This window comes from Erythrolamprus reginae, chromosome Z (assembly GCF_031021105.1).
Source record: "Erythrolamprus reginae isolate rEryReg1 chromosome Z, rEryReg1.hap1, whole genome shotgun sequence".
In the NCBI taxonomy this organism is placed as follows: domain Eukaryota; kingdom Metazoa; phylum Chordata; class Lepidosauria; order Squamata; family Dipsadidae; genus Erythrolamprus; species Erythrolamprus reginae.
The window spans coordinates 134,264,917-134,290,953 of NC_091963.1; the positions used below are offsets into that span (position 1 = coordinate 134,264,917).

Here is a 26,037-nt window from a genome sequence, read left to right on the forward strand (position 1 = left end):
TGGTCTTCTTAAAATAAAACTTAAACTATTTTATATACAATGGATTTTTCCAAAGGTGATACAAATAACCACACCTCATAAAGATTTTTGGGAGTCATTATTAATTCTGCTTTTCTCCTAGGATTTTTGTGTACTGGAAAAGTCAGCTCTATCGGTATGTTTAGCTGTGACCTACTCCTTCCTCATTCTTAAACCTTCAGTGTATGAAGCCTGACCAGCCCAACACAAACTTCAAGACACAGATTGGTATTCCCACATATTTTGTCTCCTGATCCTCTTCCCCGTAATAAACAGAAATGTCTTTGTGACTGCAAACTTACTCCATAGTTTAAAACAAGTGATTCTAGTCTGCTCAAAAAATGACAGGTATTCTATTCTGTACAAATGGATTTTTTAATTATTATTCAGGCTTGTCAAGAATGAAGATCAAAAATACTTTGAGCGAAGAAAAGTCACTGAGATTGGCTTTCTGGCCTATATATGCAATTAATAGCCCAAAGATTTTAGCAGCATGCGCTTCCTGTACTTGAAACACACTGTGTATCTGCAAGTGAGTAAATATGGTTAGGAGAGGATTCTTAGGTTTGATGATCTGAACTGAGTTCGAATCTACATATAATAACAGACAAATCTGGTGGTTAATTATACTATTCTGCTTTACAGGTTGTCCTCTATTTACAACTATTCGTTGTCACCGTAGTAACTACAGTAGCATTGACATGACTGGTTCTCACACTTACATCATACCGTCCCTATGATCATGTGACCAAAATTTGGGGGTTTGGCATAAAGAATGAATTTACAACAGTTGCAAAGTCCTGGGATCATGTGATCACCCTTTGTAATCTTCCCAGTCAGCTCCCAACAAGCAAAGTCCATGGGGGAAGTCAGATTTGCTTAACAACTGTGTGATTCACTTAACAACCACAGTGATTAACTTAACAACTGTGGTAAAAACTGTGGCACAACTTGCTCAACAACCCTCTTGCTTAGCAACAGAAATTCTGATCTCAATTGTGCTCATAAGTAGAGGACCCATTATATAAACGAATAAACTACGCAAATTCTTGACCATCCAAGAAATGTTCTGCCCAAACCTTTCAGATTTCTGTTTGCTTTCTTTATACCATATTTTTATATGCCCTACATACACCACAGGATGATCTTGCTCATTAATATTGTGCCCCAAAAAAGCATAACACAGGCATACAAACCAGGGAATGTGACAAAATAGTTATACCTATGAAGGCATTCCTATTCTTTCTCTGCAATGTTTTTCAACCTTGGCAATTTTGTGGACTTCAAGTCCCAGCATTCATGCTGGCTAGGGAATTCTGGGCGCTGAAATCCGTATGTCTTAAAGCTGTCAAAATTGAGGAAAATTGCTTTGGAAATCTTGCTTTTTTACTTAAAAAAAAAAATCAAGGTTTTCATTTTATAAATGTTAATTCCATGCTTGTACAGAAACTTTTCCAGCAATGTATAGAATAGGGAGAGTGTCCAGATCAGAGGTCTTCAAACTTGGCAACTTTAAGACTTGTCGACTTCAAGTCCCAGGTATCTGGCTGGAGAATTCTGGGAGTTGGATTTGGCTTTGGATTTATTAGATTTGTATGCTGCCCCTCTCTGAAGACTCGGGGCGGCTCACAACAACAACAATACAATATACAAAGTACAAATCCAATATAAGTTTTAAAAAAACTAATTTAAAACCCAGAAATACTAAAAACGATCATTACTACACAGTCACACCATTCTCATATATTACAGTCAGAAAAAGGTGGTAATGGGGGAAAAAGATAGTTATTCCCCCCATGCCTGGTGACTTAGATAGGTCTTCAACATCTTGTGGAAGGTGGGAAGAGTAGGGGCAATTCGAATCTCTGGGGGGAGTTGATTCCAGAGGGCCGGGGCCGCCACAGAGAAGGCTCTTCCCCTTGGTCCCACCAAATGGCATTGTTTAGTCGACGGGACCCGGAGAAGGCATTGTGCCTACCGTCCCTGTCCTATTGTCTACTTTTTATCATTACTTATCAAATGTTTAATATGTACAAATTACCACCCTATAATTGTTTGACAAACAAACAAACAAATAAACAAACAAATAAACAAACAAACAAACAAACTGTGGGACCTCATTGGCAGCTGGGATTCGTGCGGCAAAAGTCCATGAGTCTTAAAGTTGCCAGGTTTGGGGACCCCAGTCCAGATCCTTTAGGGCAGTGATGGAGAACCTTTGTTGGCCCGGGGTGCCAAAAGGGTGTGTGCACGCCAGTGCGTGCCCACATCCATAATGCAATGCCCTTCCCTCGCATATATGTGTCCCCCCACACTGTCCCCCTGTGCTTGCACATAGGCCTCACTGAAGCCTTTAGACTTACGGTAGGCCCGTTGGGCCATTTTTCGCCATCTCCAGGGTTCAGGAGGCTTTCCTGAGACCTGGGGAGAGCAAAAAGGAAGGTTGAAAATCAGCTGACCAGGGCGCACATGCGCGCTGGAGCTGACATAGGGCAACGCCTCACGTGCCGTCGGTTATGGCTCCACGTGTCACCTGTGTCACCCGTGCTAGAGGTTCGCCATCACTGCTTTAGGCGGTAAGCATAATCACAAGAAAATACCTTTCATTAACATCCTTTGATTTCTTTAGGAATAAAGGAAAGTAAGGAGAATTAATCTAATGATTGTATTCCTAAACATTTGGGAAAATTCTTAGGGTTTGGAGAGTTTACTCACATAAGTATGACTGAGGTTATTACGACCGACTCGCAAACAAGGAAAACATAAAGAACGATTTCATTGTATTCTGCCAGACGCCTGTCTTCCACTGAAGAAGAGAAAATAATTTTTTAGCTTTTTATGATCAAGAAGCTTTGAATGGAAGCAAGGACTCTTCACGCCTGGTGAATATTGGGATTGCTTAATATTTTTCGATTAGATCATAATTCGATGGGCTCACTTTTCAAGTCAGAAGCAGCTTCCATCACAAAAACCTCTTTTAGAGCAGTGGTTCTCAACCTTTCTAATGTTGTGGTGATCCCCAACCATAAGTCTAACACCAATTCTCCCAACAGAGCTTTGGGCTGATTGGCAGGAAGGTCAGAGGGACACTCCCACTGTAAACGCCTGATTGGTCGGATTGTAAAAATATGTTCCAAGGCGCCAGAATAGAAACTTTACTTCCTAACACCATGGGAAATTTGTCTTTTCCCATGGTCTTCAGAGACCCCTGTGAAATGGTCGTTCGACCCCCAAAGGGGTTCTGACCCCCCAGGTTGAGAACCACTGTTTTAGAGCCTTGTGTGAACCCACACAGGGGTGGGTTCTAACTTACCTCGCCATTGGTTCGCTTGCTCCTGCGTTGCGTGGGTGTGCATACACAGTGCTGAAAAATTGCAAAAAAATCCACACAAAAAGCCAAAAACAAATTGGTGGCGCATGCACAGTGCCACTAACTCAACTTCTGCGCATGTGCACAAGGGAAAAACTCAGCAAAAAAATCCCCAACTTTAAAAAAAAAAATCCCCAGAAAAGATGTCAGCGTCCACGGACCAGCACTCACAGAACCTGCTCCGTGACATCACCAGCAGTTTGCTACCGGTTCTATCGAAGGGAGGAATCCACCTCTGAACCGACATAAAATTTAATGCTGGGATAGAGTACATTTCTGCCCCATTAAGAGCTGGAGTGACGCAGTGGTTAGAGTGCAGCACTGCAGGCTACTTCAATACTCTGAACATCTTAAAGAGAAAATTGGACTGCCATTTGGCTAGGATGCTATAGGGTTCCTGCTTAGGCACGGGGTTGGACTTGATGACCTGCATGGTCCCTTCCAACTCTAACAATAAATAAATAAATAAATAAATAGATAGATAGATAACTTCTAGCTGTAGTTCAGCAGTTCAAATCTCACCACCAGCTCAAGGTTGACTCAGCCTTCCATCCTTGGAGGTGGGTAAAATGAGGACCCAGATTGTTGGGGGCAACATGCTGATTCTGTAAAGTGCTTAGAGAGGGATATAAAAGCATTATGAAGTGGTATATAAGTCTAAATGCTATTGCTATTAGTTTATTGTTTCAATTGCCCAAAAGGCACCTTTAAGTGAGCAAGAAAAGAGGAATAGAGGTAGACCTTGATTTATAATTGGTAATTTAATGATTGTTTGAAGTTATGGTGGATCTATCTTAGGGCTAACCTTCCTTCCAACATCAGTAAAACGAGGTCCCAGATATCTGTAAACCACACTGTAAACTGCATTCTTTAATCTTTAACAGATTAAGGAATCTTGCTAACTTTTATGGCTAACAATATTTTAACGTATCTGGAGATGAGAAGACTATTCCAAAAGATTTGAGATGCAGAATAAATAAAAAAATCACCCTTCCCTTTCTAAATCCATACCTCCACAGACTTCTCCATCAAAACACTGTGTGTTGATACGCAGACATGTCCAGCAGTCCAGAATTGGTCCTTCTATCACTGCTGCAAAAGAAGAATGTAGTAAACTTCAGAAAAGCACCCATAGTCTAAATAGGTGTTGGCTACTTGTGTGGCTGGCTGAGGAATTCTGGGAGTTGAAGTCCATATAACTTCAGGTGGCCAAGGTTGGGAAACAGTAATGTAAGTAGTAAATAACTGAAGGTGAAGAGAGTTGAAACTTGTCATACTTACTGCAATCCTCTGAACAAGCTAGAAAGTGCAAAGAAAAAGAAAAGAGGATTGTTTTAGAGAATGAAAACTCATAAGAGACTTTTTCCCAGCTAATACATAATTGAATCAGATGACCCAGGAGTACAGAATGCTAAGTAAGCAAGAAGAAATTCAACAATACAGAATCAAGACAGTGGTCCTAGAATTGTCTCATAGATTTTCCTCCAACGGACAATTTTGATATTAGCATCTTCTAAATAAGATTAATATATTTCAAATTGATGGGTGAATCTAAGCTAGAGTACTAAGGAAGGGCACTGAAAGATGTATGGAATGTTTGGGATTTGGGACAGAAATAAACTCCAACTCTTCCCCACCTCCAACTTGGCTCCTAAATCTTGCTTCATTGATGACAAAGGTCCATAATTTTCATAAGGAAAAAACACATTTCTTTCTGCCACAAAATAAGAGTAAAATTCAAGATGGCAGCTATAATTACAGGCATCATTTGAACTTCAACCAGTGATGGGTTGCTACAAGTACGGTCGGATGCACAGAACCGGTAGAAAAAATTTGAATTTTTTTCTTATTTCCCCTTCTGGGCTCTGTTTATGTTTTTCCTATCACTGTAAATGAGGTTGAATGTGTATAATTTTAGAATAGTTGCATGCGCGTGTGTGTACAAACACGTTATATAGTAATGTATAATTTTGTGTGCCTGTGTGTAACATGTATGTACATATATGGCATAGATATGTACATAGAATTAAATAGTGTACAGTATTTTGTATATATGCTCAGTAATAGTAAGGGAAATTATATCTCTTTGAGGCAAGGAGAGGCCAGGCACCCTAAACCTAACCCAAACCCTTGACGTGAGTGACATGAAGTTGGCCATCTTTAAACCAGTCACATGACCTTTAAGCCACTCCCACCTGGTCACATAGCTGGCAAGCCACACCCACAAATTAAGCCATGCCCACAGCATAGTAGTAACATTTTTTGCAACCCTTCACTGACTTCAACATACATCCATGATCCCTGGCATATCCCCTCTCCCCACTCTATTTCTTGCCATGATAGTATCAAGGAGCTCTGAGAAGGACGGACAGGTCCAAAAGGACACACACAACTTGCAGAAGCACCTTTTCCAACATGCCTTTAAAGGCAAATCAGGGTTTGGATGGAGCTGCCTGGGTTTTCTCTATGTCCTGTGCTGCAAATGCTCCTGATACTTTTACCTACAGTAACTATAGATTTGGGAGATCCTTTCTCCCCCCCCCCCAATCCAACATGGCTAAGAGACTTATTTTTGGAGTCCCCGTGCCTGTACGCCATCCCATTTAACCTGGAATACTTACTATAAAAATAGATATTCATAAAGCAATGTTTTCCAATCTTGGCAACTTAAGGATGTGTGGATTTAAACTCCTCAGATTCCTGGCAATTGGAGTCCACCCATCTTAAAGATGACAAGGTTGGAAAACAGTCATAAAGTTATTAAATGTGCAAGTCTGTGTATTTGTGTGTGTGTGTGTGTGTGTGTGTGTGTGTGTGCAGGGGTGGGCAGTAGGCAGGATGGGGTGGAACACAGTTCCACTGGCAAAAAATGAAGATGCGTGTGCAGCTCCAGCTGATCAGTGGCTGTCACCTCCTGGATTACTGATCTTGGCTCGGCTCTCCTTTTTTCCCCTGCTGCTGCTGCTACGTCTGTGCTCCTTGCTTTTTTCCTCTTTCCTCCTTCTTAGCTTCGGACGAGCTTCCCTCTCTCCTGCCTGGCTCCCCTCCAGCCTCACGTGGCCCTCCCACCTGAGGTACAAGCAGAAGGCGTGGGTGAAAGCGGCACTGACAGCATTTATGCTTCTGGAAGCACCCATTCGTCTAGCTACCCAGCCTGAGGCGGGGGGGGCGACCCAGGAAGGAGAGCGCGAGAAACACGAAGCAAATTATCACCCCAGCGAGCGACACTGGTAAGGTTATAAGTCGAAGACTTAACAGTTCACTTGAACGATGCTGATCATTCAAGTCATTCCCGCCTGGTCACATGGCTGATAAGCCACTCCTACCCAGTCACATGACCATTAAGCCACACCCACAGTGTGGCAGTAAAAATTTTGGCTGCCCATTACTCTCTGTGTGTGTGTATATACACATATACGTGATGGAAATAGGCTGTGCTGGACGTTTTGCCTTCTCTTTTTTCACTCTTCATAATTGGTACCAAGATCAGCAAATTCTTCCAGACTCTGGTGAATCTTCTCCCTCAGGGAAAAGCGTAGCTGGTACATTGAGAGCTGCCACAGTAAAACTCCTATGAGGAGAAAAATGGAAGATAAGATGGTTCTGGCCAAGATTCGGTTGGAGAAGATTCAAAAGTACCAGTAGAACAGAATATTTGTAGCTCACAACATAGTTGGACTCTGAGGGGTCCTTGATGCTCTATGAGCTTGGCTGTTTTCTTGCAGAGGTTGTTACCTAGCTGGGTAATGAAATGTTTGCAAAAAAAACAATCAAGGTCAGGGAGTACCACAGGTTCAGAAGTGTTCCACATCTTATCCAAATCCCAAACCTCCAACACTTTACCCTTAGATTATCCACGGTTGACCTATCCAGATTCCTAAGAGGTCAGTAAGGGGCGAGTACAAGTGCACTAGAGTGCCTTCCGTCCCCTGTCCTATTGCTCTCCTATATCTCCTATACCTTTCTTCTATTCCTATATCTCTTCTTCTATTCTTTCATTGATATTTTCTATTACTATATCTTCTTTTCTATTATTTCTTAGATATATTTTACTATGAGTATCTCCTCTATGACCTTCATCATGTATTTTACTACCCTGTTTCCCCGAAAATAAGTCACCCCCGAAAGTAAGACATAGGAGAGATTTCGTAGAATTGCCTAATATAATATAATATAATATAAATATAATATAATATAAAAACATGTGACACATACAGATAGGATTATCGGCTATCAATAAAATTAACTGCCTTGGAAATGGCTCTGGGTTGGGCCGAGAGGCAAAATAAGGAGCTGTGATGTTCCTTCCAATACACCAGGGTGATTCGACACAAAAATATGTAACCCTTCCCTGGTGCAGAGCTGAAGGGATTGGATACTGTAACCTACAGGATAATTCTCTGCCTTACAAGGCAAAGGTTGCAGGTTCAAGTCCCAGTGGGTATGGCTAACTGATGAGGCCAAAATAAGGCCGAAATAGATCTATCCTAGTCTCCCTTAATTTTCAAATTCAGCAAAAAACATGTGACATATATATATTTATAATCCCCCGAATATAATATAATCCCCCGAAAGTAAGACGTAGGAGACGTTTCGTTTCACAGCATTCCCAAACAGAACATATATAACACTGCTGTCCATAAATTGCATCCCTAAACAGTGCATCAATCAGATTCAAAACACATCCAACATGCATCCAACATGCGGCTGCATGTTTGGATGCGTTTTTGCTGCAGGATACAAGTTTTTGGTACAGGATACAATTCATTGGGGAAAAAAATAAGACATCCCCTGAAAATAAGACATAGCACATCTTTGAGAGCAAAAATTACGGTAATATAAGACGCTGTCTTATTTTCGGGGAAATACGGTATGTGTATAGAGATATATACCCACTAAAGCCCTCATTGTGTATTGGACAAAATAAATAAATAAAAATAAATAAATTATGTGAGTGTAGATCTCTTTTATTAAAACAGCATGTGGACTGTGCAGAATCTGATGCTTTAACCTTTAAATTAAAAAATAAAGAAGACTCCGGTTACTATAAAACATGGAATTCTTTTTATGATTGGTTTAAAAGAAGAAATAAAAGATTAAATTAAAATATAACAATAGCAATTTTTTCCCTTTTTTTGATACAACAGATCAAGTATGATATATATACAGTGCTTTGTTAAAATAAAATTTGTATGAAATTAAATTAATCAAGTAGGAACGTACGAAAGCGGCTAAGAAAATAACAACAACAAAAAAGACATTGATAACCAAAAGGAATAACAGTAAATACCGATTGTTTCTTTCACCAGAAAATAATTTGATACCAGAAAAGACTGTTTATTTTTTCCTCCTCACAAGAGAATACAAATGATATATATTTTGTGGTTTGTTTATTGTCATTGTTAATATTGTTTATTGTATTTAATTAATTATTCAACTATTATTATTGTTGTTGTTGTTATTTTTGTCTTTGTATGTTTTGTTTTGTGCCCTTTTCTTTTCTTTTTTTGTTAGGTTTTGTAAATGTGTAGATGTATATATTTTTGAAATCAATAAAAATTTATATTAAAAATAAATAAATAAAACAGCCTATCTTTGAACGGCGATGGAAGGCAGGGTTTTTTTGGCCATAAATCGATAAAGGAAACAGATGGAGCTGCTTCAAGGAATCAAATCTCATAACTTTATTTGTCAAAACATGTACAAGTTAGCAAGTTTTGGTATAAACGTAAACATAAGAAAAATAAGTATAGATAAACTAGGACAATAGGATGGTAGGACAGGGACTGTAGGCACAATGGTGTGCTTATGCACGCCTGCAGCATTTTGCTGGCCAAAATGGGATGCAGGTTGGTCCTTTGCTATCTCCAGGCTGGCCTCACGGGCCAGATTTAAGTGTCTTGTGAGCCAGATCCGGCCTGCGGAGCTTGAATTTGACACCTCTGCTGTATTTGAATCCATTCGTTTAATGGAGGCAAGGTCTGAGGCCACAAGATCAAGAGAGGAATTTTCCTATTGACTTCATGTTTCCAACATCCCTCACTAGTAACCGATTTGTAACCGCCAGAATATGTATTGCAGCAGTATAGACGCTGAATTCTTTCTCACCATCTTAAGGCATGAAAGCCAGCCTGATGACTTCAGACCAATCACCAAGTGACTATGAGTTCTAATCCTGCCTTGGAACAAAAGCTGGCTGGATGACTTTTATCAATCTATCTATCATCTATCTATCTATCTATCTATCTATCTATCATCTATCTATCTATCTATCTATCTATCTATCTATCTATCTATTCTGGCGGCATGTCCCAACCACCCGTAATTACAGGGTAATTGGTCCAAAAAGACACACACCACACGATAGAAGGAAAACCCAAAAGTCTTTATCAACAGAAAAGCAGAAAAAACTCCCTTTTTAAATGTCAAAGGGATTTTCTGGTACACACAAGGCACAGGTTAAATGCAATCCAATTTCTCACCCAGTAACTGGGAAATTGAGTCCAATTCCAAAATCCAGAATGTCCACACACAATCTTCAACAGGGAAACAGCAAAAACCACGATCTTGACAAAACTATGAATCAGATAAACTTCCACGAGGCTAAACCAGCACGCTGCTCTTTTTATCTGTAGCACTAATTACAGCAGCCCCACCCAACCACAGGTGGCCTCACTTATCTCCTGTAATAATCCTTCAGTTGTTCTCTCCTATGCATCACTCTACACATGCGTGGGTCTGTCATAAGTTCTTGTTCAGAATGCAGTGATTATAAGGATGATCGATCTTCTCCTGGGCTGTCTCCCAAACTCCCCTCCTCCCTGCCCCTCACGCTTCCTTCATCAGAGGAGTCTTCGTCGGGAGATTCTATCGGGAGCAAAACAGGCCTGTGGCATGTGGATGTTTCCCCCACATCCACCTCCACATTCCTTGGGGCAGGAGCTGGACCAGAGTCAACCACAACATCTATCTATCTATCTATCTATCTATCTATCTATCTATCTATCTATCTATCTATCTATCTACCTACCTACCTACCTACCTACCTACCTACCTACCTATCTATCTATCTGTCATACAAATATACTATTGTATTGTAGTATGTTTAACATAATATAAGTATAAAGTAGAGATAGACAAGATAAAAAAGACGATTAGGACAGGAATGGTAGGCACAAAGGTGCACTTATGCACGCCCCTTACAGACCTCTTAGAAAAGGGGAGAGGTCTATTGTAGATAATGTAAGGTTGAAGATTTTGGGATTGGGGGAGGAAACAACAGAGTCCAGTAGTGAATTCCAGGCGCTGACAACTCTATTGCTGAAATCGTATTTTCTGCAGCCTAGTTTGGAACAATTTACATTCAGTTTGTATCTATTGCGTGCTCTTGTGTTATTGTTGTTAAAGGTGAAGTAGTCGCTAACAGGGAGTACATTGTGATGTATGATTTTATGGACAACAGTTAAATCAGTTCGGAGGCAGCGTAGCTGTGGGCCAGTCAACACTGGTTATAGAGAAAACAGCCCACTTTAGTGATTGCATTCATAGAGACAATTAACAGGAGATTATTGTCTGATTTGGTTTGAGTATTGCCCACAAGATCATATGCTGCAACGTCCTACCGGTCAATGACTACTTCAGCTTCAACCGCAACAACACAAGAGCACGCAACAGATTCGAACTTAATACAAACCGCTCCAAACTTGACTGTAAAAAATATGATTTCAACAATCGAGTTATCGAAGCGTGGAACTCACTGCCGGACTCAATTGTGTCAACCCCTAACCCCCAACATTTCTCCCTTAGACTCTCCACGATTGACCTCTCCAGGTTCCTAAGAGGCCAGTAAAGGGCGTACATAAGTGCACTGGTGTGCCTTCCGTCCCCTGTCCAATTGTCTTTCCTTTCTCTCACATCATATATATTTTCTTTCTTTCATATATCCTCTCCTCTAAGTTCACTTTTATCCTTATATATATTACTACATGTCTATTTTTCTTCCTATGTATTTGTGTATTGGATGAATGAATGAATGAATGAATGAATGAATGAATGAATGAATGAATGAATAAATAAATAAATAAATAAATAAATAAATAAATAAATGAGGGCAGATTGTAACCACAGTCCACGCTCGGTTGCAATCTCTACCCAGGTTTTTTCTTGCTCACCTTTCCATTGCCTTTCTTTGATGTTTTTCAACATGTTAACGATATGCAATCTGATCGCGAACGCTCCTCGGACATCTGCGAAAAAAGACATTCACAGATGTCACCCTGTAATCTTGCCCTAATCCCCACCTTCCCCAGCCTTGAAGATAATTCAAGATAACCTCCCCCGGGCATGGTTAATTTATACATGGTATGCTTGTGTGTGTGTCTGTTAGTATATGGGGTTCTTTTAAATCTTTAAATATTTTAAAGTTATTTGGATTATTTATGATTTGTTCTATCTTGTTGTGAGCCGCCCCGAGTCTTCGGAGAGGGGCGGCATACAAATCTAAATAATAAATAAAATAAATAAATAAATAAATTCGCCTTCTGTTCGCACCTATAATTCGCTCGTAATTCCTCCGAAGGAAAGTGCTGTGCAACTCTGCCAAGGCTTGGAGCTGCCGTGTGATCAGGGACTCTCGGTTTGGAAGGTCTTCTGGCAGGGTCTCCTTCATCAGAGACACCACCCATTTCAAGAAACGGGGGTCACACTGAAGGCAGCTGCCCACCCTCTGGAAGGATAAGGGCCAAAAGAAGCAAGCCAGCGAAACCTGGAAGCACCATGACATGGCCAAGAGTTTACAGGGCTGTAGACTGTAACCACGGCAACCTCTTTCCTGAAGGCTGCAATGGCAGGAGAAATTGACTCAGAGAAACGTTGCCAAGGAGAAAGAACAGATCACCAGGCGGTGGGTGTGAGCGTTTGTGATGCTAGGGATAGAACAGGAAGTGATGTACGATGCTGCACAGGGCCATTGCTGACGTCATCCTGGCACAGGAAGTGCTGTTTTTGATTTCTGGTTCTCATGGCTACAGCCTCCCTGCTTGGATTACTTCTATGGGCTGGCCCCGTGGAACTGGCTGGGACCTGCCTCCGTTGCTGGCCAGATGCTGCTGCATATTTTATTTACGATGCTAAGTTGCTGCTGCAAAAGGATCCAGCAACCTCTAATCAGCTGGGGACACTTTTCCTGGGAAATGTTAAGGAGCCTGCTTCGTACGGCAGTGGATATTTGGGTACATAAAATTAAGAGAAGGGCTGAGCAGGGCTACTACCTCTTGTCAAGAACTTCGGATGAGTACAAAATGCCCATTTCTGAATCACAAACTGGGCCTAGCTGAGAGACAGAGGCTGTTTTCGATGTCTGTTTTGTGCTAGAGGCTGTAAGAGAAAGCCTAGAACAGTGATGGCGAACCCATGGCACGGGTGGCAAAGGTGGCACGCGGAGCCATATCTGCTGGCATGCGAGCCGTTGCCCTAGCTCAGTTCCATGTGTGTGCCGGCAACTAATTTTTCGTTTGTACGGAGGCTCTGGGAGGGCATTTTTAGCTTCCAGAGAGCCTCCCGGAGGAAGGGAGAGGGCGTTTTTACCCTCCCTCCAAGGTCCAGGGAAGCCTTTGGAGCCTGCGGAGGGTGAAAGACGAGCCTACTGGGCCTAACAGAAGTTGGGAAAAAGACCATTTCCGACCTCCAGAGGGCCTCCGGGGGTATGGGAAAGCTGTTTTCGCCCTCCAAAGGCATTGAATTATGGGTGTGGGCACTCATGGATGCACGATAGTACGTAGACTTGCTCTTTTGGCACCCGAGGGAAAAAAGGTTTGCCACCAGTGGCCTAGAAAAAAGGTGCCGAACCTATGGCACACATGCCAGAGGTGGCTCATGGAGCCATACTGGAGGCATGTGAGACCTTGTCCTATATTAGCTCCACCATGCGCATGCTGACCAGCTGATTTGCAGCCTTGGGAAAGGCCATTTCGCCCTCCAGATACTTCTGGGAAACTTCCCTGAAACTCCGGAATGCAAAAAAAAAAAAAAAAAAAAATCACCCAAAGACAAACCAGAAGTTTAGAAAACACGTTTCCCATTTGCCTACTGTACTGGGGTTGTTTTTTTTTGCACTCCAGAGGGTTCAGGGAAGCTTCCTAAAGCCCTGGAGTGCAAAAAACTGCACAATGGGCAAACCGGAAGTCCATTTCTCTGAACTTCCGGTTTGCCTGTTGGCCATTTTTTCACTCCCCAGACTTCAGTGAGGCCTGTGCACAGTAATGGGCAGCCAAAATTTTTACTGCCACACTGTGGGTGTGGCTTATTTTGTGGGTGTGACTTAATGGTCATGTGACTGGGTAGGAGTGGCTTGGCCATGTGACCAGGTGGAAATGGGTTGAACGATCATCATTGTTCAAGTGAACTGTTAAGTCCTTGACTTACAACCTTACCAGTGTCGCTCGCTGGGGTGACAATTTGCTTCGTGTTTCCCGCGCTCTTCTTCCTGGGTTACCCCCCCCCCCCGCCTCAGGCTGGGTAGCTAGGCGAACGGGTGCTGCCAGAAGCATAAATACTGCCAGTGCCACTTCCACCTATGCCTTCTGCTTGCACCTCAGGTGGGAGCCAGGCAGGAGAGAGGGAAGCTCGTCCGAGGCCAGGAAGTAGGAAAGAGGAAAAAAGCAAGGAGTGCAGCTGTAGCAGCTGCAACAGCTGCAGCAAGGGGAAAAAGGAGAGCCGAGCCGAGACCAGTAGGTAGTGACAGCCACTTCATAAGTTGAAGATTATCTGTGTAAGATTTCCAGCCAATCAGGAATTCTAGACAGAGAATTCTAGATTGAGAAAATTATTGGTGGTTTCATTAAAAATGTGTATAACTTGAAAAAAAAGGAGAAACAAATATTCATTTTTAAAAGCGTAGCACGAAATCTGTTTATTAATTTGCTCCAATGAAGGACTCAGGCAGGGAATGCTTCATGCAGAACATTGCTCTATGCATATTCCAGATGTTCCAAAACACATTCTTTGGAATTGGCAGAAAAACAAAGCAAACATCCCAAAGCTTTTCATGTGCCTCAGATGATATGGGCGTAATCATAGAAAATATTAAAAACTCTCTGCAATGTTTTCTCAATCCAAAATAAAACCAGAAAAAGATTTCTCTGTTAAATATATTGCCTACATGGATGAAAAGTACATTTGTGTTAACTTAGTTCTGGGTGTAGCATGAGTGAATAATACACAATCTGAATGATTTCCTGAACTTGGCATCCTCTAATGTGTTTGGGTATCCTGGCTCAGAATAATAGCAGGCACTGCATTTCTTAAAAGTGTTAAAGTGGAAAATGCTCCATCCCGTAAAACAGAGGTCTCTAACCTTGGCTACTTTAAGACCTGAGGAATTCAACTCCCAGAATTCAGCAAAGCTGGCTGAGGAATTCTGGGAATTGAAGTCCACAAGTTTTAAAGTTGCCAAAGTTGGAGACCCCTGTTGTGGTAGGATAAGCTCTAAGATAGTCCTGGTCACTTTTGACAGAGCAGAAGAGTCCATTTGGAAGATCTGATATAAGCATGTTTCCACATAAATCATTTTGTGTGTGTCTCTTTCTGTCCACAGAACGAGAACATATGGAACGGGAGGCTGGCAATCTCTTTCATCATCTCGAACTAATTGTACAGAAAAGTCAAACAAGTAAGAAATGAATTAGCCCTTTCCTTCTACAAATTGCTTGTGGTCTCATGCTATCTCCTAACAGGCGCAATGACTGGCTGGGGAATTCTGGGAGTTGAAGTCCACACATCTTACAAGTTGCCAAGTTGAAAAATATCGCCCTAACATGTTCTGACTGTAAAGAAATGTTTCTGTTTCAAGAAAATTAATTTTGTATTTCATGCATCAGGAGAGAAGTAACTTAGAACTAAGGAGAAATTTCCTGACAGTCAGAACGGTTGATCAGTGGAACAGCTTGCCTCCAGAAGTTGTGAATGCTCCAACAGTGGAAGTTTTTAAGAAGATGTTGGATCTGTCTGAAGTAGTGTAGGGTTTCCTGCCTAAGTAGGGGGTTGGATTAGAAGACCTCCAAGATCCCTTCCAATTCTGTTGTTATTGTTGTTGTTGCTGCTGCTGCTGCTGTTGTTATTATTATTATTATTATTATTATTATTATTATTATTATGTACACAAGTTTGTCTTGCATGCAGTGGTCATGTAACTAAAATGTAGTGACAAAATGGCCTGGTTTTCAAGATTTGAGGTGCCTTTACAGCTAGTTCTCACCTTATGTTTGACCACTCAGAGGTCATTCAATGTTACAATGCCTCCCCTCTTCTCCCCCATCATGTAATTACATTTTGAGCCTTTGGCAACTGGCCATCATTTATGGTAATTTCAGTGGGTGGGTTCCCCCTGGCTTGGACCAGATCTCCTAGACTGTTAGCAACCTGCTAGTGATCACTACAGTGAAGATGGTGTCATGGATCCGGTTTTGTTTGTGCTGATCTGTGTGCACCGCCATCTTTTTTCAGAATTTTCAGCTATTTTTTTCAGTGTTTGGATGGCTTGTCCTAGTCCTCTGCTGTGAAAAAAGCCCTTCCACCCACCCCCAGGTTAATGCTGACCTTTATTTCTTCGCCTGAAGCACAGTTGAGCAGTTCAGCTGTGTTTCGGGCTGAAACCACTGTCAGCGAACCAAATAGCATCTGAGAAATAAATCAATTCCACACCTGTGCTTCTCACAGGGTACGATTTGTTAACAGCCATATCTGGATTTGACTTGAATCATTCCAACTCTGAGTCCCTTAGATTACATCAAAATCCCATAACACATCCCCACACCCACAATTGCAGTCATGAGAATCAATCCTATGCAGGATTCCTGATTCTTTCCTGTGTTCGTTACAATGGCATCTGCAGAAAGGAATGTGTGGTGGCATATCTCTCTCTCACACACACACACACACACCTCCCCGTTCCTCTATCACTACCATATGTGTCAGGCCAACCTTTGACTTCACATAATGACCTTGGGCCTGACAACCACCTTCTGAGTATGTGCGGAAGTGAATTCTCATGAGGGGATGTGCGCTTCACTTGCGCACAATTGCAAAATGTTGCAATGCAAACCAATGGTGAAAGTAAGTGGAATCCACTCCTAGGCCATTTGTAATGTCCTGTGGTTATGTGACCATAATTTATGTTTTTTTGTCAAAAACCAGCATTAGATTAGGGAAGATGATTATACTGGGTTTACAATGAAAAAAAATATATGCATGGTTTTATGCATGGTTTGTTGAGTTGTGTGATTGTTTTTAATAAGCGGTTCTTAATGTGTTTTGTTTTAGTGTTGGATTTGTAGACTGTATTGTTTGTTGGAAGCTGCTCCAAGTCCTCGGAGAGGGGCGGCATACAAATCTAATAAATAATAACAATAACAATAACAATAACAATAACAATATAGAGTTCATTTTTTTGGTGGGCAAAATTTTATCTAATGCAATGAAGAATTCTGTAGAGATTCTCAGTCATCCAAGTCATGGTTGTCCTAAAGGTGCTTTTTCAGGAGGCAACTGGACTTCCTAGTTTTTTCTTTTGAAGACATTTTGCTTCTCATCCAAGAAGCTTCTTCAGCTCTGACAGGATAATGGGGAATGGAATGATTTATATTCCTTGCAGACAGCTGGTAATTTGCATCATTTTAGAGGCTAATAGAATAGAATAGAATAGAATTCTTTATTGGCCAAGTGTGATTGAACACAAAAGGTATTTGTCTTTGGTGCATATGCTCTCAGTGTATATAAAAGAAAAAGATACATTTGTCAAGAATCATATGGTACAAAACTTTATGAGTGTCCAAGGAGTCAAATAAACAAGAAACAATCAATATTAATAGGATACAAGCAACAAGTTACAAGTTAAGTTGGAGGAAAAGGGTGATAGGAATGATGAGAAAAAAATAGTAGAAATAGAAGTGCAGACTTAGTAAAAAGTTTGACAGTGTTGAGGGAATTATTTGTTTAGCAGAGTGATGGCGTTCAGGAAAAAACTGTTCTTGTGCCTAGTTGTCTTGGTGTACAGTGCTCTGCAGCGACGTTTTGAGGGTAGGAGTTGAAGCAGTTTATGTGCAGGTTGCAAGGGGTCAGTAAATATTTTTACAGCCCTCTTTTTGACTTGTGCAGTATACAGGTCCTCAATGGAAGGCAGGTTGGCAGCAATTGTTTTTTCTGCAGTTCTGATTATCCCCCAAAGTCTGTGTCGGTCTTGTTGGGTTGCAGAACCAAACCAGACAGTTATAGAAGTACAGATGACAGACTCAATGATTCCTCTGTAGAACTGTATCAGCAGCTTCTTGGGCAGTTTGAGCTGCCTGAGTTGGCACAGAAAGAACATTCTTTGTTGTACTTTTTTGATGAAGCACTTGGAGGTTTATCTGTGTCCTCCAGGTCACCTGAGTAGTGGTTCTTGTTCCTGTAGTCTGCAGTTTTTTCCTCTGGAAATCCGTTTCTACTCCCACACCATTCAAAGGGTGTTCATCTCAAATTGTATAGCTAAAAGTCAACTTTTAGAACCAGGAACATTACGTAGGTGACCTTGAGGACACAGATAAATGTCCAAGTGCTTTAAAGACTCTCTAAAAGGTGTTCTGTCGGGCTCTCTGGTAGATTCCTCCCAAAAATTCACAGGTACAAATTTCAGACACACAAACTTTTGAAAATTCAAAACAATGTTCTTTATAATGAAAATTCACTTAAACCAAGCCCTCTTTTGATATAGCAAAGAGCACTCGTCTCCAAACAAACTGGTAATTGGTACAAGTCCCTTATCAGTTCTGTGATACTTAGCTTGCAGCTGTGAGGCAACTCACAGTCCTTCTTCTTTCACAAAGTGAAACACACTTTGCTCTGCTTTAGTTTCAAAGCGGGGAAAAACCAGCACACAAAAGGTCAAAGTCAGTAAAACAGTCACGAAACACAACGATCAGATAATCCTCCACAATGGCCAAACCCACAGGCTGCTATTTATAGCAGCCTCACTAATTACCACAGCCCCACCCAACCACAGGTGGCCTCATTTTCTTTGATAATAATCTCTCAGTTGTTGTTGCCTATGCATCGCTCTCCGCATGCGTGGCTGTATCATTAACTCTTGTTCTGAATCCAAGGAGGAGCTAGATAATTGATCTCCTTCTGAGCTGACTGCCCCACTCTCCTCCTCCCTGTCACTCATGTCTTCTTGGTCAGAGGAGCCTTCATCAGCAGATTCCACCGGGGGCAAAACAGGCCTGCAGCATGTGGATGTCTCCCCCACATCCACAGTCCTTGTGGCAGGAGCAGGGCCAGAGCTAACCACACAACAAAAGGATGCAAAGGACCAACTGTCTGCAAGGAATATAAATCCTTCCATTCCCTGCTATTCTGTCAGACCTGAAGAAGCTTCTTGGGTGAGAAGTGAAACGTCTCCAAAAGAAAAAAAACAAGAAAGTCCAGTTATCTCCTGAAAAAGTCCCTGTGGGACAATTAAGAATTGTGTTAATAACATACTAATGCAATTAAAAATTCCATTGAATTCTCATTCCAGTTAGATGTTTAGGTATTGTAGATCAGAAGTAATAAAATTCCAACCACTACTCTTGGTTAATCTAAGCAAAACATTGCTTAGAAATGGTAATAAACTCTTGTAGAATGCTTGATTTATCCCTGGTTTGCACTATGTTCCCACAGCCTGAAGCTGCTGCTCCTTCCTCTATATCTCAAAAGTCTTGGCTTCTATTGTCTCTCTTCTCTCTACCAAAAGATCATGAAGTGCTGATGAAGGAGGCAGAGGCAGAAAAAGCAGGCTTTGTCAAGCGTTTGGAAGAAGCATCTGATCTTTTTGTGAAGGAAAGTACGTGCCTTTTCTGTTTCCTTCTCACAAATTCTCCCATTTCTGTTTATTCAGAAAACAATCACATGCTGAGCTAGATGATTGATCCTTCTAATGAACTGTCATCTTTTAAATTTATTTTTATTAATTAAATTTATATGCCACCCAGCTACCTGCGGAGGTAGCAAAGTCATGCATGGAGCCACAGGTGCACCCGTGTTTCAGCGAGGTTTTTTTGCTTCTGCACCTGATGAAACACAGGCGCACCTGCGGCTCCATGCGTAATTTTGCTACTCCACAGGTGCAGCTGCAAAATCGCGCTGGCCCTGCAAGAACTTATTATTTATTAATTATTATTATTTATTGGATTTGTATGCTGCCTCTCTCCGGAGACTCGGGGCGGCTAACAGCAATAATAAAACAGTATACAATAATAATCCAATACAAAAAACGATTAAAAAACCCATTAATATAAAAACCAAATATACATACAGACATACCATGCCATTGTAAAGGCCTAGGGGGAAAAAGTATCTCAATTCCCCCATGCCTGATGGCAGAGGTGGGTTTTAAGTAGCTTACGAAAGGCAAGGAGGGTGGGGGCAATTCTAATCTCTGGGGGGAGTTGGTTCCAGAGGGCCGGGGCGCCATAGAGAAGGCTCTTCCCCTGGGTCCCGCCAAGCGGCATTGTTTAGTTGACGGGACCCGGAGAAGACCCACTCTGTGGGACCTAACTGGTCGCTGGGATTCGTGCAGCAGAAGGCGATCCCTTAGATAATCTGGTCCGGTGCCATGAAGGGCTTTATAGGTCATAACCAACACTTTGAATTGTGACCGGAAACTGATTGGCAACCAATGCAGACTGTGGAGTGTTGGTGAGCCGCGGCGGTGACCACAATTTAGTGTTCCAGCTTGTAGCCCATAATATTCTTATGTGGACCAGTCACACAGGTGTAGAGAGCAGCTACTGTGTTGAAAGCCCGATATTGGAGGTAAAGTGACACTTCATGAATTATATTTACTGGATAAATGTAAAAAGCATGCACTGTAAAATCATCAACCACTGCAAATATGTATACTGTACTGTATATATCTGTACCATGGGAACTTAATCTGGATGCTGATCGGTCTTTTTAAATTCATCCGTGGTTGATGTGAATACTGCCCCCTTGTGATAGATCAGGTATGTAAAAAACAACAACACAGAATGGTAAATTGTAGGTAACTTTAATGAACTGTATTGACAGAAGGGAACGGAATAGAACAGAACAGAATTCTTTATGGGCCAAGTGTAATTGGACACACAAGGAATTTGTCTTTGGTGCACATGTTCTCAGTGTACATAAAAGAAAATATAGATTTCTCAAGAATCATGAGATACAACACTTAATGATTGTCCTAGGGGGTCAAATAAGCAACGAAGAAACAATCAATATTAATAAAAATCTTAGGATACAAGCAACAAGTTATAGTCATACTGATCTATGGCGTGCTGTTGTTATATATTATTTTCTTGAGCAAACCATCTCATGGCAATGGATTGTGTAGAGATATAAATATATAATTTTTTTTTACAGTATGGTTTTGCCTCAATAATTGCAGCAGGAACTAAGAAACTGCAATATGTTATTTGTTGTGAAATTCTGTCGGCCGAATCTATGAAGCTGAACAAACTAAAATGCCATTTTGATAGCCATTTTAAAGATTACTTTCTTTTTTTGCAAACCTCTTTTTTGAAACGACAACTGCTGCACGCGATGTATTTGACACAGTTGGTTCATTTCTGAAAGAGCACAAGATCTCTTGGGAAAAGGTTTGCAGTGTTTGTACAGCTGGTGCTCCAGCTACACTAGGATGTCAATCTAGATTTCAACGTTTTGTACTAAATGAGTCACCCAAAGCCATTGCAACCCACTGTATAATTCCTCGGCAAATATTAGCAACGAAGACGCCTCCACAAGAGTTACAAGAAGTAATGAAAACAGTCCTAAGTTGTGTCGATTTTGTAAAAGTGAGCACTTTAAATACTCAACTGTTTTCGCAACTGTGCAAGAAGTTGGATGTGCCGGACAATGCTCTGCTATTTCACACTGAAGTGAGATGGTCGTCAAAAGGAGAAGTTTTAAAATGTGTTTTTGAGCTTTATGATGAACTCAAAACATTTTTTAATCAGAAAGCAACACTGCAGGTTGAAGCACTTTTCAGCAATAAATATGAACTGTAGAAAATAGATTAAAATTTATCACCGCAAAGACCAAATGCAACATGCCTTAACTGGTCTGAAAAGATCGATAATTCCAAATGAAATTTCAGCTTGGCAAAAAAAAAGAAAGGATGAAAGTAAAATTTACCAGGGGTGGGCTACTGCCCAGATGGGAGGGGGCGACGCAGTGGGGTGGCGAAAATTTCGGTAGCCCTTCACTGCACCTTTTCTGCTTTCTTGATGAACATTTTGTACCAGACAAAATTACAATAATAACACTGGTCAACACAAAAAATCATCAGCAAAGTTAATATGTCTGTTTTATGGAGTTTGATGTGCTGATTCCAAAAATATGCTTAGTTTTGCTCTATCACATAAAGTTTCTGATATAGAAACATATTTGCGATTACTCAAACACAACCCTGATAAGACGGAGTGACTGTGGGTTTTGCCTCCCAAGAACAATTCCATCTGTCCATCCATTACCCTGGGGGGGAATTACTGACCCCCTCAGAGAGGGTCCACAACTTGGGCGTCTTCCTCGATCCACAGCTTACATTAGAGAACCATCTTTCAGCTGTGGCGAAGGGGGTGTTTGCCCAGGTTCACCTGGTGCACCAGTTGCGGACCTACCTGGACTGGGAGTCACTACTCACAGTCACTCATGCCCTCATCACCTCGAGGTTCGACTACTGTAATGCTCTCTACATGGGGCTACCTTTGAAAAGTATTCGGAAACTTTAGATCATGCAGAATGCAGCTGCGAGAGCAATCATGGGCTTCCCTAAGTATGCCCATGTTACACCAACACTCCGCAGTCTGCATTGGTTGCCGATCTGTTTCCGGTCACAATTCAAAGTGTTGGTTATGACCTATAAGCCCTTCATGGCATCGGAACAGAATATCTCCTGGACCGTCTTCTGCCGTACAAATCCCAGCAACCAGTTAGGTCACACAGAGTTGGCCTTCTCCGGGTCCCATCGACTAAACAATGTCGTCTGAAGGGACCCAGGGAAAAAGCCTTCTCTGTGGCAGCCCCGACCTTCTGGAACCAGCTCCCCCCGGAGATTATGGTTGACCCACCCTCCTTGCCTTTCATAAACCTCTTAAAACTCCCCTCTGCCATCAGGCATGGGGAAATTGAGATATCTTCCCCAGGCCTATATAATTTATGTATGGTATTTTGGTGTGTATGTCTTGTTTTTAAATAAGGGGTTTTTAGATATTTTTAAAAATATATTAGATTTGTTATTGTACATTGTTTTTATTATTGCTGTGAGCCGCCCCGAGTCTATGGAGAGGGGCGGCATACAAATCTAATAAATAATAATAATAATAATAATAATAATAATAATAATAATAATAGGTTATTTCTACATTTTCAATGTATGTGGTAATTACTGTTTTCTTAAGGAAGTTGATTTAATTTTTTTCATTGACAACTCCTCCGAATCAAGAGTCTGGCTAGAACAATAAATACAAAGGCAATTAATAATAATAATAATAATAATAATAATAATAATAATAATAATAATAATAAAACAGAAGCAGCATATGTGATGGCTAGAAGAGTTGGCAGCAGACTATTATTTAGTGCTTTTTTTCTCAGCCTTGGCCATTTTAAAATGTGTGGATTTCAATTCCAAATGTCACCAACCAGCGGAATTCTGGGAGTTGCAGTCCACACATCTTATAGTTCATAATTGTTGAGAAATATCGATTTGGAGCCATGGAACTTGCCAACAGAGACAACTTAAGATGTGGGCTGGGGAATAACTTTTTGGATAGGATATGGAATGTATGACCGGGAGTGAAAGAAATTTGCTGGAATTCGTTCTCATCCCTTCTCTCCATTTTATATCTTCACAGTCTGCAGTTTTTCCTGTGGTGAGTCCATCTGCCTAAACAGGCCGGATATGCATCCTTCTGGGCCAAATAACCTTGTTTCAGAAGAAATTCTCCATGATCCTATGTGTGAATCTTCACCTATTAGTAACAATGGGATTCATTGGTTCCTCCTAATTGCACAGTGGAACAGCTTGCCTCCAGAAGTTGTGAATGTAATGGAAGTTTTTAAGAAGATGTTGGATAACCATCTGTCTGGTGTAGGGTTTCCTGTCTAAGCAGGGGGGTTGGACTAGAAGACCACCATGGTCCGATGCCATGGAGGACTTTATAGGTCATAACCAACACTTTGAATTGTGACTGGAAACTGATCGGCAACCAATGCAGACTGTGAAGTGTTGGTGAAACATGGGCATACCTAGAGAAGGCCGTGATTGCTCTGGCAGCTGCATTCTGCACGATCTGAAGTTTCTGAACACTCTTCAAAGCTAGCCCCATTTAGAGAGCGGTACAGTAGTCGAACCTCGAAGTGGATGAGGGCATGAGTGACTGTGAGCAGTGACTTCCTGTCCAAATAGGGCCGCAACTGGTGCACCAGGCGAACCTGGGCAAACGTCCACCTCGCCACAGCTGAAAGATGGTTCTCTAATGTAAGCTGTGGATCGAGGAAGACGCCCAAGTTGTGGACCCTCTCTGAGGGGGTCAATAGTTCCCCCCCCGGATGATGGATGGACAGATGGAATTGTCCTTGGGAGGCAAAACCCACAGCCGCTCCATCTTATCAGGGTTGAGTTTGAGTCTGTTGACACCCATCCAGACCCCAACAGCCTCCAGGCACCGGCACATCACTTCCACTGCTTCGTTCTACATTCTGTTCTTCACCTTTTTATTCACAGTTTCTAGAGTTGAAATTTGTCAGCAAATCTGTGAATAACAGCAGCACAATTTTTTTTCTCCTCCCCCTCTTAAAATTTGGCAAAACGGATGTCTGAATCTTTCAAGGAATTCATTTTAAATTCAATTTCTAGAACACTCAAAAAAGGAGGGACAAAGGGCCATAAATGGGTGCCCCAGCTACTTCAGCTTTGTGATCAAGTTATGGCTACCATACACTTAGCTTTCTAGAGTCCAAAAACAACAAAGGGGACTCCAAAATATTTTAAATTAATGGAACAAGTATTCCAAGAGGGCACAGGGCAACAATTCTAGATTGAATGGGCCAATTTTATCTGGACATCTAAAGGCAAAATGGATAATATGGTTGTGCTTGTGAATTCACTGAATGGGTGCAGACCCCATGCAAATCCATTGCAAGCTTCAGTTCATAATGATAGTAAAACCCCATTAATTTCAATAAGTCTGTTCTAAATATAATTAAATCTAGACCTAAACCATAATTCACTTTGGATGTGATTTGGATGGTTTCAGATATACCTGTAATAGGAGACTAGGGGTTTTTGTCCCCCTAACCCAGGGGTGGGCTACTGCCTGGATGGGGAAGAATGCAGTGGGGTAGTGAAAATGAAGCTCCACCCAATTTGCACTGAAATACAGTGATACCTCATCTTACAAACCCCTCATCATACAAACTTTTCGAGATACAAACCTGGGGTTTAAGATTTTTTTGCCTCTTCTTCCAAATTATTTTCACCTTACGAACCCAAGCCGCCGCCACTGGGATGCCCCGCCTCTGGACTTCTGTTGCCAACGAAGCACCCGTTTTTGCACTGCTGGGATTTCCCTGAGGCTCCCCTCCATGGGAAACACCACCTCCAGACTTCCGTGTTTTTGCGATGCTGCAGGGGAATCCCAGCAGCGCAAAAACGGGCGCTTTGCTGGCAACGGAAGTCCAGAGGTGGAGTTTCCCAGCGAAGGGAGCCTCAGCAAAATCACAACATCACAAAAACACGGAAGTCTGGAGATGGGGCTTCGAGGAATTCCGTGTTTTTGCAATGCTGCAATTTTGCTGAGGCTCCCCTCACTGGGAAACCCCACCTCCGGACTTCCGTTGACAGCAAAGCACCCATTTTTGCGCTGCTGGGATTCCCCTGCAGCATCGCAAAAATGCGGAAGTCCGGAGGTGGGGTTCCCCATGGAGGGGAGCCTCAGGGGAATCCCAGAAGCGCAAAAATGGGCGCTTCGGCTGGCAAAAGGGGTGAGTTTTGGGCTTGCATGCATTAATAGCTTTTCCATTGATTCCTATGGGAAACATTGTTTCGTCTTACAAACTTTTCACCTTACAAACCTCATCCCGGAACCAATTAAGTTCGTAAGACGAGGTATCACTGTATGTTGAAAGAAAATGCAGGGTGTCCTGCATAAGCCAAGCCCATAGTGTGGTAGTAAAAATTTTGGTAGCCCTTCACTGCCCTAACCAATCACATTTTAAAGTTGCAATCATGCCACCTGTGGTTTGAACCCAATTGTTCACCCTGGAGTTCATACTGGTGTTCAAAAATTATAATAACTGTTTCCCTTTGCAAAGGGTGGGTGCTTATTTCACATGTCCTAAAGCAGAGGTCTTAAAGCTGGCTGGGGAATTCTGGGAGTTGAAGTCCACCAGGCTTAAAGTTGCCAAGGTTGGAGTCCCGTTGCACTAAAGCATGAGTTGTATTATTGTTTAACTTATTCTTCTACTTGTAGATAGGACAAGTCTGTTTGAGAACATGGGTGCTTATGTTGCACAGGATATGGAGGGTCAATTTAATAGCATCTCCTCCATCACTTCCACAGGCCAGTCACGGTTTCGACCTTATGAAGTGGCAC

At 41.7% G+C, this 26,037-nt stretch overlaps 1 protein-coding gene across 1 annotated transcript; it reads right to left on the minus strand.

The window, feature by feature from the left end:
* Positions 1-455: 455 nt before the first annotated feature.
* On the minus strand, positions 456-12,170 carry IZUMO3 (IZUMO family member 3). The gene is made up of 7 exons (XM_070728562.1): positions 11,939-12,170; positions 11,560-11,634; positions 6,870-6,959; positions 4,670-4,687; positions 4,400-4,480; positions 2,734-2,824; positions 456-544 (listed from the first exon to the last, which is right to left on the minus strand). The coding sequence occupies exons 1-7, from the start codon at positions 12,168-12,170 to the stop codon at positions 487-489; spliced, it is 645 nt and encodes a 214-aa protein (XP_070584663.1). The 3' UTR covers positions 456-486.
* Between the last annotated feature and the right edge of the window lie 13,867 nt (positions 12,171-26,037).